We start from the raw sequence: 14,628 nt of genomic DNA, 5'->3' as shown, positions 1-14,628 counted from the left end.
GTGTTTAGCTATAGCTTGTATACTTGTTTAGCTTATATACCTGTATAGCTTGTGTAAGTGTTTCGCTATAGCTTGTATACTTGTTTAGCTTATATACCTGTATAGCTTGTGTAAGTGTTTAGCTATAGCTTGTATACTTGGTTAGCTTATATACCTGTATAGCTTGTGTAAGTGTTTTGCTATAGCTTGTATACTTGTTTAGCTTATATACCTGTATAGCTTGTGTGTTTAGCTATAGCTTGTATACTTGTTTAGCTTATATACCTGTATAGCTTGTGTAAGTGTTTAGCTATAGCTTGTATACTTGGTTAGCTTATATACCTGTATAGCTTGTGTAAGTGTTTAGCTATAGCTTGTATACTTGTTTAGCTACTGTACAGCCTGTATAACTGTATAGCTTGTATACTTGTTTAGTATACCTGTACAAGTTGTATACTGTTTAGCTGGAATACAGCTAATATACCAGTATACCTGTATTATAGCTAGTATACAGTCGTAGAGAATTTTCTTATCACATAATAGATAATTTGATCAATCTGATATAAAATATTCCCATTAAAACTGCGGAATAAACCCAACTATTGAATAATAACGACAAAATATGAATGACCTGACCAATTGGTTCACTGACTGGTATTTAACAGTCATTCAGCACATGAAAGACTATTTGTGTCAAGGAAATGAGAACAAGGTGTCATTTCTTACAGGCACACAACAGTAGCTGACCTAAGTTGGTCTAAACCACATGTAAACCTGCAACCCACTTAGGCTTGGCACAATAACACCATGGCAATGCTTTAAGTGACATTAAATAAATAATTCCCAAGTCAATCAAATCAGCATTACCTTGTTGCACACTGTTCCCCACTGTCCAGAAATATTCAGCTCCAGTCTTCCTTCAAATTCATCATAGCCATCATACAGTCTGATGGAATCATAAATAGTACGATTCTCAAGAGGCAAAAAATCCGTATCTCTCAATTTGAATGTGATTGGCGCAAATGAAGCACCATCTGCCTTCAGTCGTCCATGTACAACCATTCCTATTGATGAGTTGAACTCAAGAATTGTGCCGGGTAATATTATAAATGTTGAATCTTTCAGGATGAATATGTCTTTATCAACGTGATATACTTTTTGATTTGGATCTGTTGTAAAAGTTCCATCGAGAACACCACCAATTAAACCACCTGCACGTGAAAATTCCCAACGGTACTTAGGAAAATCACTTGTATCAAAGCTACCATACAACCACTGTTCTTTCAAGACTGGAAAATATTCAATTTCTGCCAAATTGTATCGATCATCCTGATCAAATATGCGTGAGTATACAAAAGAATGATTCAATGTTTTCCACCAGTTGCGATCTGCAGCAATCACAATTGATGGGTCTTTCAAATGTGTTGCAATATCTCTCACTGAATCTGGATTGTATATGTAGTTTCGCTGAACTCTGACATTTCCAGATGAGACAATAATGACAGCATTTGCTCTGCTCCGAGGATTGAGATAAATGAAGGAATCTTTGATGGTGTTACATTCAAGAGTGTTGTATTTAAATTCAATGGACTGGAATGGGCTTGGCTGGGTTAATCTCATGCTTACACAGTACAGGCCTTGATTCTCTGTGAACTTGTTTTCAAAAATTCTATAATTTACCTCAAAGTTAGAATACCAACGATTCAATATAAAATCATAACTATTGTCAAATCGAAGCACACCTAGTTTATGCTTGGAAAATGTGTTATTTGTTATAATGCCAACTGTGTTGACCACTGGTGACATTAAAATAGCATGCCGCTTGTTACCTACAAAATTATTGAAGGCTAAACTAAAGTTAGTGCTCACTTTGGTGGAAACATTACATGACAAATATTCAATTGCTTCATGCATATTGTATTCAAAATAGCTTTCATTAAATAGATAGTTCCCTCCGAGGCAATAGTTGCCAATTCTGAAAGCTGTCCACTCGTTGAATTGAAATCTGCATTTGGCAACTTCCATTTTTTGGAAGAGCTCATATCGTGTGCGATTCAGTCGTAGATATTCAGTTATAACCCCATAACCATGGTTATTCCTTATTATTGACATGTTGAACAGCTGATATCCACCACTATATGTGATATTGACACCAGCCTTTTCATTTCCTTCAATGATGGTGTTGTTAATGGCAATTTCTCCTGCTCCCTCATAAATGCGCAGCCCTGCACCATAAGTATTGTTTGCGATAACAGATGAGTTCACAAATACTTTGGACCTCATGTCCTGAATGTTGATACCATAGCCGTTGTTGTTGATTACTGTAGTATTAAATATGCTGAACTCTACATCGGGTCCTGCAATATAAAAATACTGTTAGTGTTGGTAAAAAATGCACTAATCTACACGTGAATCTGTTTACATTCAGTACTACGTTGTAATCCAAAAAAATTCTTAAAAAATATTATTACTTCACAACAAAATTGCAACTTTACAATTTTCTAAGTCAATGACTGATTAAATGAACTGTCTTCCAATATATACATAACAGTGAACAATATTTTTCTGAATTTAATGGGGTTTATGACAATTTTCATGCTTGTGAATAACGTTGTGATTGATGCTATTTTCATACAGAGTCCTAATAACCAAGCATTTTTAATTAATTTTATTTTTCACCTTCTTTCAAATGTTATTCAGGTTCTGATGGAAAGCTACCAGAATCCTGGGCAACCGTAAATTCAGTCACTGTCATTAAGTATATATAATGTACATTGCCCAGAGTTGCAATGTCATAATGATATTGATAATTTTATATTGTTTGTATTGTCTTCCTCCTATGTGTATCTTAGAGTTGTGCATTTACTTTTGTTATAGTCAGCACATTTATTCAACACCCATCTTTTTAAACAAATGTATTCAGGGTCTGCTGTAGACCAAATAGTGGGGCCCCGAGTGGCTGAGTGGTCTAAAGCGCTCTCCGTTACAGAGACTTGCCATCTCACCTCTGTCTGCATGGGTTCAAGTCTAGGATTCGACCAATGTGGGTATGTGAGAAAGCTTGCCAGTAGCTTCTCGTGGGTTGGTGGTTCTTCCCAGAGTTTTCCCGGGTTCTTCCTCCACCATTAATACTGGCCACCATGCATAGCCTATCTTGTGCTGGTAAATGGCATTAAAACCTACAACAACAACAAGAAGACCAAACAGCACATCAAATAAGAAGTGTCTTTGGTGCCCCCCTCTTCTTCAATTTGTTCTACTGTTGAATAACTTATTTTTATTGCTCCACCCGCTCAAGACTGATGCCCCAGCACTGCTAAAATCACTGACAAATCCTCTGCAAAGCTTTGCCATGTATGGTGTTTGTGGTTCTGGCACCTGACTGCAACCAAAGAAAGATTCAGTTCATCCACCGCTTCTGCATTTTGACAACCATGTTACTTGTAAAACACAAGATACTGCACAGTAGTAACTGTGTGTGTGTGATTGGATTTTTAACGTAGTTTTGAAAATTTGTCAGTCATATCGCTATGATCTCTGTAGTGTGATAGTTTATAGTGATGTCTAGCACTGGGGCATCATGCCGCAGACATGTAGCATCATGTACCACCCAGTCACATTATCCTGACACCAGGCAGACCAGTCTTTATAACACTAACCTCTTAATTCTGAGTGCCAGGTGAAGCAGCTACTAGTACCATTTTTATAAGTCTTTGGTATAACTTGACTGCAACCAAATTAAAGATTCAGTTCAGCTGCCTCTACTGCATTTTGGTACCATGTTACTTGTAAAACACAAGATAAGGCACAGTAGTAACTGTAACAGAAAATTAACAAGCAATTAAAGAAATACAAATCAAACCTACTCACGAGTAATCCAGCAAGCAAGTGTGCCCTGCTCTCAGTGCCTTTCAAGTCTTTCCCTGCCCTCCAAGAGGTTTTCCCTCTGACTATCTTCAAATCACTAAAAACCCTTCTAAAATTTGTGCACTTTTCTATTTTATCCTCTTTTTTGTGTTTATTTAAAGAAGGATAAACTTACAAATGTGCTTATGTCTGTTTAAACTTTCCAAAAGTTTATGTTCTAAATTTCATTTTTGACCATCTCTTTATTACACAAAATATGCCCTTTCTTATAAAAAAAAGTGCCCTTCTTTCAACAGAGGCCCCTTTATCCCTCCCCTCTGTATGTATGTAATTCCTAGCTGGGACACTTCCCAATACAATATGTGTACAGTTTCAACCCTCCAACTTGGTCTCTGAAGTACTACAAAAATATCAAAAGCAACTTCATAATTAAACTGTAGTCATCTAAAAAAAAAATGCAATTGAAACTTTGTTTTATTTCTGCCTCACTATATTTCATTTTATGATTTATTTTTAGTCAAAGCATCACACTTCATTTGATAATGCAGTTAACTTCATGTGCTTACATTTAATAAAGCAGTTAGCTTCTGGGGCAGCCAATCAGGATTGGTGTTTTATGGCACAGCCAAACAACTAGAAGCTTAATTAACCTTCCATTCAGCAGGAGTAGAGACAGGATTTTCAAAATGGCTGCCATAGTGGCCATACTGATGTCAGATCAGCAGTTTTCATTTGCAACCAAACAGAAATCACAAGAAATCTTTTAGTAACAACCTGATGTTGATATGAGTTTCCATTCAGGAGGAGTAGCAATAACAATATTTCCAATTAAGACCAACTCAATATCATAATACATCTTCTGGTGAAAATCCCATTTTTTTCCTGACTTTCCATTCAGGACGAGTAGTGATAATAAGTTACTTTTAGGATGGTTGCCATGGTGACCATATTGGACATCAGATCTGAGCAACCAGACAAGATAAGTCAGTTAATGAAAACCCCATGTTGATATGACCATCCATTCAAAATGATTAGTAATACCAATATTTTCAAAAAAAGCCACCTTGGTGACCATACTGGATGCCCAACTAGCACCATTTTTTGTTTTAGGGCCAACTAGATCATTGGAAAAATGTGTGTATCAAGTTTCATGGCAATCCTCCAAGTAGTCTAAAAAAGTAAAAAAAACAAAATTGTGCTAATGGACAGTCAGACAATGGACAACAGATGACTGTTTACAGACCAACCTATAAGCTCTTCTGGTCTATGACCAGTAGAACTCATAATTAAAACAACCAATTTAACTATTGAGGCCTGTGGGAAATGACAGCATTTGGTTTTACAGTTCAAGTAGATAAAGTGTGCACAATCATGGGGGTAGAAAGGTGCACAATGGGGGCAGAGGGACAGTACTTGTAAAGAAAAGAGCTGGGAAAACCTCCCATTTCTTCCAAGCTGGAACACTTTAGTAGTTACACTTTCATAAAAGAATTACAATCAGATGTTACAAGTCTCTCTGTGAGCTAGATATTACAAGCATCTCTGTGAACTAGATATACCAGTGAGCAATCTGTGATTCGCCTATATAAATTTATGTGTGTGTGTGCGTGTGATTTGGATTTTTACTGTAGCTTTAACAATTTGTCAGTCATGGCTATGGTGTCTGCAGTATGGCAGTTTATAGTGATGTCTAGCACTGGGGCATCATGATGCAGACATCTAACATGTCCCATCCAGTCACATTATCCTGACACTAGGCCGACCAATTCTAACACTAACCAAGCGAGACAGCTGCCAGTACCATTTTTATAAGTCTTTGGTATGACTTGGCAGGGGTTCAAACCCAAGACCTCCCACTTCCAGCACAGATGGTCTAACCACTATACCACTGGAATGATCAAAATTATATCTGAGACAAAGAACAGAGTCCAAAAGAAGTAAAGTGAAAAGCCAATACATGAGATTTATTAACATGACCACTCTCAACCCTTTCTGCATTTACCTTCTTGTGTTGTCAACTCCAGCAGGAATCGAATGCAAGGTCGAAATGTAGGACACCACTTTGTTAGATCCCCCTGTGGCCTTGGTGGCAAAGTGTACGTAATTTCAATGTAGATCTTATTACGGCTGGTAGTAATGGACTGTGGGAATGTACCATTACTTATATCAAATTGGAGGATTATCTTGGAACTGACATCCCCATCTTTGACCGTGAAAGTACCATGAGCCACTGGGTCTTTTTCCATTATTAAAATATGAAGTGTTATCATCTTCCCTGGTGAAGAGTTGATTGTCTGAAGAGAAAGAATTTCATCCGAAATAAAACATGAACATATTGTTAGTATCATATCATTCTGTTTTCCATACACTATCAGACTCTTCCCCAATAATTCTTTTCAGCATCGAGGTAAATACTCAATTTTTGCCAAACTGTATAAATTGTATCAATCATCTTGATCAAATATGCATGAGTAAACAAAAGAATGATTCAATGTTTGTCACCAGTTGGTATCATCCAAAAAATGTTTTCTAAATCATGCAAAGCTGGATAGCCAGTCTGCCCAATATTCCTTTCTAACACAATGCCTAAATATTTTTGAGATCATAAAGTGGTAGTCTTTGATCCTAATAGGTGTTACGTCTTTATGGTCTTAAACTATGTAACAGAAAAAGTGAAAACCAATAAGTTTTATAAAATTCTACAAATAATTTATCTGCCTATAATACACGGTGAAAATTTAAAATTAATGTATAGTATTGTGAATGAAATCCCAAACAGTCCTAAAAGTTGTATCACAAAGTAAAGAGTTTTCCAAATAAATGAGTTCCATTGGTGATCTGAATGAAGTTCAATCAATTGTGCCGATATGTAAATAGTCTGGAATAGTTTGATAAGCTAAGTCTTGAAATATCACAATAATATAATCCAAAATGTCTAAAAGTTTACAAACATCTTGTAATTCCAATGAATAACTGAAATATTGTAAATAAATTGCCTCAAATTATAACTGAACACAACTAAACCAAATTCTAATAAGACTGATGTTTAAGATAGGAATAGCTAATTATATTACTCACTACCTTATTTAAAAAACTACAACACAATTTCTAAACCAGGATGAGAGTCATAAGTTCATTTCCAAATCATTCTAACTTGTCAAAAAAGGTCAGGTTCTTGAACAGCCTGCAAATCAGAAATCAACTTACTTGGTTCTCCAAAGTGGGAAACCAATGACTACTACTCAAATCACATCAAATTCATCAACAAGATCTAAAGGTCACATAAACATGTCTGCCAAACTAAATCACCTTATCTTATAGTACAAACCCACAATGGATAAAATTAGCTATTTAATATGCCTTTAACTAAATTACCCTTACAATCTATAATCATAAATATTAACACACAATATTTATAGGTTACTGCATTTGTATGGGAAAATGTGAATGAGTGTTTTGGATGGAAATATTGCATGACCTTAGGAGTGCAGTATATCCATCCAAGAAAACAAGTTCATATTTTCCAATACAAAAGCTGTAACCTCTTTATTATATGCTCATTTTCTTATTCTATCTAAGGTTTAATTATATAAACAAAAATACAATACACAAAACAAAGTAACCGAATGTATGCTATATTCCAACCTAAATACACAAGCACAGATTCATCATTACAAAACAACATTATTAATGTGCACATAACTCCACCCAGATAAATCTGAACTTAGTCGCGTGCTAGACAAAACTTTCAAAAGAAAATGGTGTTTTGGTCTACAAAAAATTAAAATTTGGAGTCATACTGTGAATGAATGCACATTGCAACAACTTTTCCATTTGAACTTGGAATGAATAAATTTTGGTATTTTTGTCATTTCTACAAAATTTTGTAATTATGGACTGCATTTATCTGTGCCAATTCTACATGTGAATGAATGCACATTGCAACAACTTTTCCATTTGATCTGGAATGAATAAAATTTGGTATTTTTGTCATTTCTACAAAATTGTGTAATTATGGACTGGAATTATCTGTGCCAATTCTACATGAAGTACTTCAAATTTCAGCAGTGATGGAGCAGTGTGCTGACATCTGCAAGTGTATTTCTGTTCTGTCACTGAATGTTTGAAATCATAATGTGGGAAAAATATGAAGTCAGAAATTATCAAAAAGACGCTATGGAATATGTTCATTTCACTTTGAGTGCAGTAAGGAGGCTGTAATTGCACCTGGAATATAGTAGAAATTACAGTACAATTTCGAAATGTGTAATCAAGCTTGAGAACCCATGACATGGCTCATGTAATTTGGATTTACAGAACTAAGAAAGTACATTTTGAGGAAATTCAGGATGTAAAACTGTAGTATATTTTTTTGCCATTCTTATTACCAGCTAAAGAAGAGAGTTTATGTCTTGTCACTTGCATGTTATTTGTAGGGACCAAACAATTTTATGAAATCAGGCATCTGTCACCTGCCTAAATCCGAAACATTATCAAAAAAGTTAATGTGGAATGTAGCTAAGCAGCTGGTATGTGGCAGTCCACAAAACATCTGCTTTAGTTCATTCAGAAACAAATTTAATGAACCAAAACATTAAGCACCAACTACAAAAGATCTGTTTATAAAGAAGTTATCATACAGCCAGCGCTGCACATTTCTGATATTACATTCAGTCGCCTGCTTCGCTGAAGTTTTCTTTTGTGAGTCTATGAATTAATCAACATTATCAACTTTCGCATCTCTACTTTCAAATGGCTCAAACAGATGGTTTACTGCATCCACAAACAAATAAAATAAATCAAAGGTGCTTATGTCTGCATCCATTATCTGTTTACATTAGAAAATCATTGTTGTTGTTGTTGTTGTTCTAGGGTTTAATGCCATTTTTCAGCACAAGATAGGTTATACATGGCAGCCAGTATAACTGGTGGAGGAAGAACCCTAGAAAACCCGGGGAAGAACCACCGACCCACGAGAAGCTACTGGCAGGCTTTCCCATGTACCCATGCTAACCAAGCCTTGGACTCGAACACACGCAGATAGAGGTGAGATGGCAGTGATCCAGAACGGTGAGCCCTTTAGACCACTCGGACAATAGAAAGTAGTTCCTTAATAAGTGCAATATGAACTGTGTGTGCGAGTGCAATATCGTAAAATACTGAATGATTCTGACAATGTAAAGTTAACAGAGAAAAATAAGCATATAATAAGAATATACACAGTGCAGGTGAAAAATCCGTGAAAATAGCTAAACATTTGCAGTGTTGATGAAGTGAAAGGGATGCAGCAGCTTTTGTTGCACCAGCTGCTGAGAACCAGTCACATTCCCTTGTAAATCTTTACAGTTAAGGGCCTTCTAGCTCATCAGATTCATCAAGAGAAGGTTGAAATTCCTTTCTATGCATGGAAGAGCCAGGTATGAAGGAGAAGCCTGTCTGGGCAGGGATGAAACAACTGTGACTATGGCTATGTGGCATTGGAGGGATTTTTCTGTAGATGTCTCTCACTAGATTGAGATCATTCACCCAGGACTTGTCCCACTACGAAGGGAGCAATCAGAACCAGTCTGCATTTTAACACCTTTTTTCTGTATTATCTTCAGTAACAGAAAGCTGTTGAGGGGTAGGCATAGCTACAAAACCTCTTCCAACTAACTGATATTACATCGCTCATTATCCAGGCTTTTTTATCTGTGCCTGGGGAGACCAAGGTGGACAGCTGTTATTTAACCTTGGTGCAGAAAGGTCTATCACTGGACATCCCCAAATTGTACAAATCTGATGAAAAACTGATGGATGGTTGGCCCATTAGGTGTTAAGGGACTGGCACTTTCTCAACAGAGAGTCAGCTAGGGCACTGAGGCAGAATTGCTGTGAGTCTGTGACAGTAGATGTGATCTTGTGTCTTTTGTTATCTAGTATACAAACCATCAGGTGCTTGTTGGTCTTCCCATTGGTTGCTTCTACCCCTGCATCAGTTTTCCAAGGGTAACTTTAGGTGTCTGTTTGTTATCCATATCAGGAAGTTCTCTAACACTGTGGCCAAAGAGATGCAAGTATCTAGACCCAATGGTATCTTTGGCCATTAGTTGTTTCCTTCGTTTTCTGATCTCTGTATTTATGATGCATTGGGTGCATGTGACACATAGAATGCTGCAGAGGCACCTCTGGCATTAATCTTTCTAGCCATTGCCAATGTGAGCATACACATGTAAACACCATGCAGCAAGACTTGCAGAATGTATGTGTCATAAAGATCTTTGCAAACAAGACTGATTTTTTTTAGTTCCACACACAACTATCCATGGTTTTCATGCATTCAATGTGACATCTGATCTCTGGTTCACTGCTGCCTCAGCTGTGGAGTAAGCAGCTAAGATAATTATGTAAATGAGTCCAGTATCTCAACCTCATGCCACTGTGGTGTTTTTGCTGACGTGACAGCTTGTTGACTGGTCATTTAGATTTTGGTCTTACTGCATGATGTCCAGGATGAGCAGTAAGAAAGCATTGTAGCAACTCAGTATAGTTACATCATTGGTATAATAAAGGTCTGTAAAGATCTGGCTGCCTATGGTTGTACCCAACTGTCCATTCCCTTCCACTCGTTCCAGTGTGCAGTCAACTGGTGGCAAGAATATAATTGAGATATGTTAGATACCTGTTGAACAACACTGTTAAGAAACCTTTGGAAACATTCACCATCAACTCTAATGCAGCTGAAGGTGTTGTTGGTATAGACAGCTTTTCTTGACAACTTTGTCAGCGAGTCCTGTACTCATGAATAAAAGCCATGGTGCAGCTCTGTCCACAGAGTCAGAAGCAGCTTTCAGGTCAACGTTGAATATCCATGGTGCTGATTGAATTTCTTGTGGGTTTCTAACAATGTGTTGAGCATACAAATTGTTGCTGTTGTTGTTGTTGTTGTTGTGGGGTTTAACACCATTTTTCAGCACACGATAGGCTATACATGGCAGCCAGTATTAATGGTGGAGGAAGAACCCAGGAAAACACTGGGAAGAACCACCAACCCACGAGAAGCTACTGGCAAGCTTTCTCACATACCCACATTGGCCGAATCCTAGACTTGAACCCACGCAGACAGACTCGAACCCACACAGACTGAGGTGAGATGGCAGTGATCCGTAACGGAGAGCGCTTTAGACCACTCGGCCACTCAGGGCCCCAAAGCATACAAATGTAGTCCTGGTTGACATTCCTGATGTAAAGCAACTCTTTTCTTTCATGTGCAATTCCAATAAATGTTCTTTTACTCAGGCTTGGAGTACAAAGGTGAAGGTCTTTTCAACACTGACAACAGGCTGATGAACCAGTCTGTTTACTGCAGTCTTGCTCACTGCCCTAGCCATTATAGAAGGGCAGGATAATACCCCTTTTCCATTCATCGGGGATGTGACCCATCTCCCACACAGAACAAAATGCCTTAGTTAGGCACACTATGCAGCCCTTACCTCCGGTTTTCAGCAATATACTCATTTTGTCATAGGTCTTTTGGCAAGTCAAAAAATTTTGTAAGTGATGACAAGTCTGTGGAAAACATTGGTGATCCAGGCCATGGATTTCCATGCATAGTCTCTTCCATAACTTTTGGCAAGTCAAAAAATTGTAAATGATGACAAGTCCATTATGAAGGAAGTTGCAACTACATTCTGCACCAGCTTAGAGGTAGTCTTGACTATATTAATATCCAACTTGTAAAACAGTTGGGTTACCATGTTGACCAAAGTGGTGTTATTGTCTAAGGTAGGAAGCTCAGTGTAAAATGTCAACATGTACATCCAACACCAGTGGGACAAGAAAGACACTGGTAGTTGGCTTTTGGAGAAGAAAGCCCTGCAGTTGCCAAGATACTGTATATTTTATGCTGGATGCAATATCCTTTGTCTTTGTATATGTGGCAGAACTACCATCATTGTCATGTTCTGAATTTCCCCTTTAATTAGATGCCCCCCCCAATAAACCTTCTCTGGACTGAGCACCCTTATCCTCTTGCAGTTACCCCCATATGAAGCTCACAAGAATCCTTTGTGGCTCTGTTATTAATTTCCCTAGTGCATAACCAAATGAGTACTGTGAATGGCACATTATATGCCTACCACATTTTTAAAAGTCTTCTATTTTTATAACTGAAAATTTTGCACAGAAATAATTTTCCTTCTTTCAGTGACCATTACGTTCGCTTTCAAACTATTTACCCCCAAACTGACAGACTTCTTCCATACCTTATCTTATTGCACAGAAACCAGTCACAGTGAATTAGACTTTTCATCTTTCAACTCCAAAATCAAAAGGCTTCAGTTCCCAAGTGCAACCCATCCATAAAGTTTGAACAACATATGTGATGCAGAACTATATGTTATTGTGCAGAAACCATTTTTATTGAGTCAAAATAACCTTGACCTTTGACCCACCAATTCTAAAACCAACTGAATTTTTACTTATATCAAAAGCATGCCATCCTCAAAGTTTAGCAACTGCAGCAAGTCGAAATCATCTCTTTTTTTAATCACTAATCCTGACCTTTAATCTTCAATCATTCAAGTCAAAAATTTATAGGGTTCTTCTTACTCCAAGTGCAAGCTGTAGTGGTGAAAAACTCAATTTAATGAGACCCAAAAACAATAGGGTTCTTTCTTATACCAAGTATAACCTAACCCACAAAGTTTGGGCACTGTAGATGGTGGAGAACACAAGTTATTTTGCAGAAACCATTTTTATTCCCTCAACATCCTTGACCTTTGCATTTCTGAGGCTGAAATTGATTGGGTTCTTCCTTACACGAAGTACAAGCAAAGCACAGAGTTTGGTAACTGTAGATGGTGGACTACTGTTTGGAAACAAAACTGGTATTAGATGGACATCACAATATCATACACTACACCTTAAAGCAGGCATTTAAAAATCAAACATTATCACTGAAACATCTAAAAAGGGTCGGGGCCCCCAGTGGCCGAGTGGTCTAAAGTGCTCTCCATTACGGATCACTGCCGTCTCACCTCTGTGTGGGTTCAAGTCTCAGATTCGGCTAATATGGGTATGTGAGAAAGCTTGCCAGTAGCTTCTCGTGGGTCAGTGGTTCTTTCCAGGTTCTTCCTCCACCATTAATACTGGCCGCCATCTATAGCCTATCGTGTGCTGAAAAATGGCATTAAAGCTTACAACAACAATAAAAAGGGTCAATGTCACCTAAATTTGATCCTTACTGTACATGAAACATTGCACACTGCACAAGATATGGAACTAATTGAGGGTAAAAGGACTTCTTAAAGAAAATCCTATTGTTCATAACCTTTAACTCTTTACCTTCTGCAAGTACTTGCTGCCCTGGCTACTAAGCCTGATAAGCAGCCTGCCTTCTAGCAGCAGTTTGTAGGCTGAACCCCAGAGCATCATAATAGCTGCCTGAGTGAGAACTCCTTGAGTTGTTTACATGCTGTCTACATTTTCTGTATCAATTTTGTCTCATGCAAACTATGTAATTTAATGAAAAATAAAATTTCAAACACTTACCAATGTTTTGTGCCACTTATTTCCACCAACAAGTACATATAATCCACAGGAATCAATGTTTATATTCACATATTTTTTTATATTAATAAAAATGTATCCCAATATATCTGTGTTTAAAATGTATATTAGATTACTTTTCTCACCACTATTTTGCACACCAATGTGTCCACTATTTTATTGCAGATTTGGTAATTTTTTATGATACTGCCTGAAGCACATAAAAAGAAATCTATCTCCCTTGCATTTTCTCATAAGATAAATGCTGGCCCTGAAACTGCTGTAAAGTCGTCCACATTTACCGGTCTCACGTGTTCCGACCAGATTTGATTGTCTTGTGTTTCATCCTCGGATTCAGATAAATCTGAAATATCAGGTGTCGAAACAGGACTTATACTAATGTGCAATCCTTCATCTGGTTAAAATCAATATCATCACTTTCAAATCCTTCAAAACATCGATCAGAATCGTTGTCGGAATACATGAATGTTGACATTTTGTTTTATTGTCACCACTGACCTCATTTTCAATAGGATTTCCCACTTATATGCTGTAAAACTACTAAAATAATATGTTCATCATTTTATGTAAGGACTATTTTCAATGGCTAAATATTATAAAAGAGAACGGATGTTTGTAATTTCATCCAATACAAAGCTTTAATATGAAACATGTATATGCGTATCTGGGGTTTACCAACCCTTGGCCGGAAATGCATGTATGAGCCAGCGGGGACAGAGAAACTATTATTAGCAGCTTGTATATGCGTCTCTGGGGTTATAAAGCTATTTTTATGGTCGCATATATGCGTTAGCAGAAGGTAAAGAATTAATAGCAATGAAATTTCTTTTCTCACAAGCTGCTAGTGTATGCAAGACAATATTTTATTAGAGACATACATCTAAAGACCACTCCTATTATATCTGAATGATTACAGACTTAGAAGGTAGTGAACTTGTATATGAGGGTCTGAGGTCTCAATAGGTGTAGAACTGATCTAAAGGTTTGAAGTCTTACAGGTGTAGAGTTCATATATGAAGGTTTGGGGTTTTAAGAGGTATTTATCTTATATATGAAGTTGAGAGATCTTATGAGGTGTTGAACTCGTATCATATTTGAAGGTTTGAGGTCTTCTGAGGTGCTTAACTTATATCTGATGGTGTGAGATCATATGAGGTATTGAATCCATAGCTTAAGGTCTGAGGTCTTATGAGATGATACACTTGTATCTGAAGGTTTTGAGTAGGTGCTGAA

General features: G+C 37.2%; 1 protein-coding gene across 1 annotated transcript in view; it reads right to left on the bottom strand.

Annotated features, from left to right (window-relative positions):
• Positions 1–14,628, bottom strand: part of LOC149805209 (protein bark beetle-like) — a 79,713-nt gene that overhangs the window by 48,009 nt on the left and 17,076 nt on the right. The window contains exons 6-7 of the mRNA XM_089948432.1: positions 5,849–6,140; positions 847–2,336 (exon numbers count right to left, since the gene is read on the bottom strand). Coding sequence (XP_089804558.1) covers positions 847–2,336; positions 5,849–6,140 — 1,782 coding nt within the window. The remainder of the gene's footprint in view (positions 1–846; positions 2,337–5,848; positions 6,141–14,628) is intronic.

This window comes from Sinohyriopsis cumingii, chromosome 2 (genome assembly GCF_028554795.1).
Source record: "Sinohyriopsis cumingii isolate HCF-2022 chromosome 2, ASM2855479v2, whole genome shotgun sequence".
Taxonomy (NCBI): domain Eukaryota; kingdom Metazoa; phylum Mollusca; class Bivalvia; order Unionida; family Unionidae; genus Sinohyriopsis; species Sinohyriopsis cumingii.
This window is presented reverse-complemented; position numbering and strand designations above follow the sequence as displayed.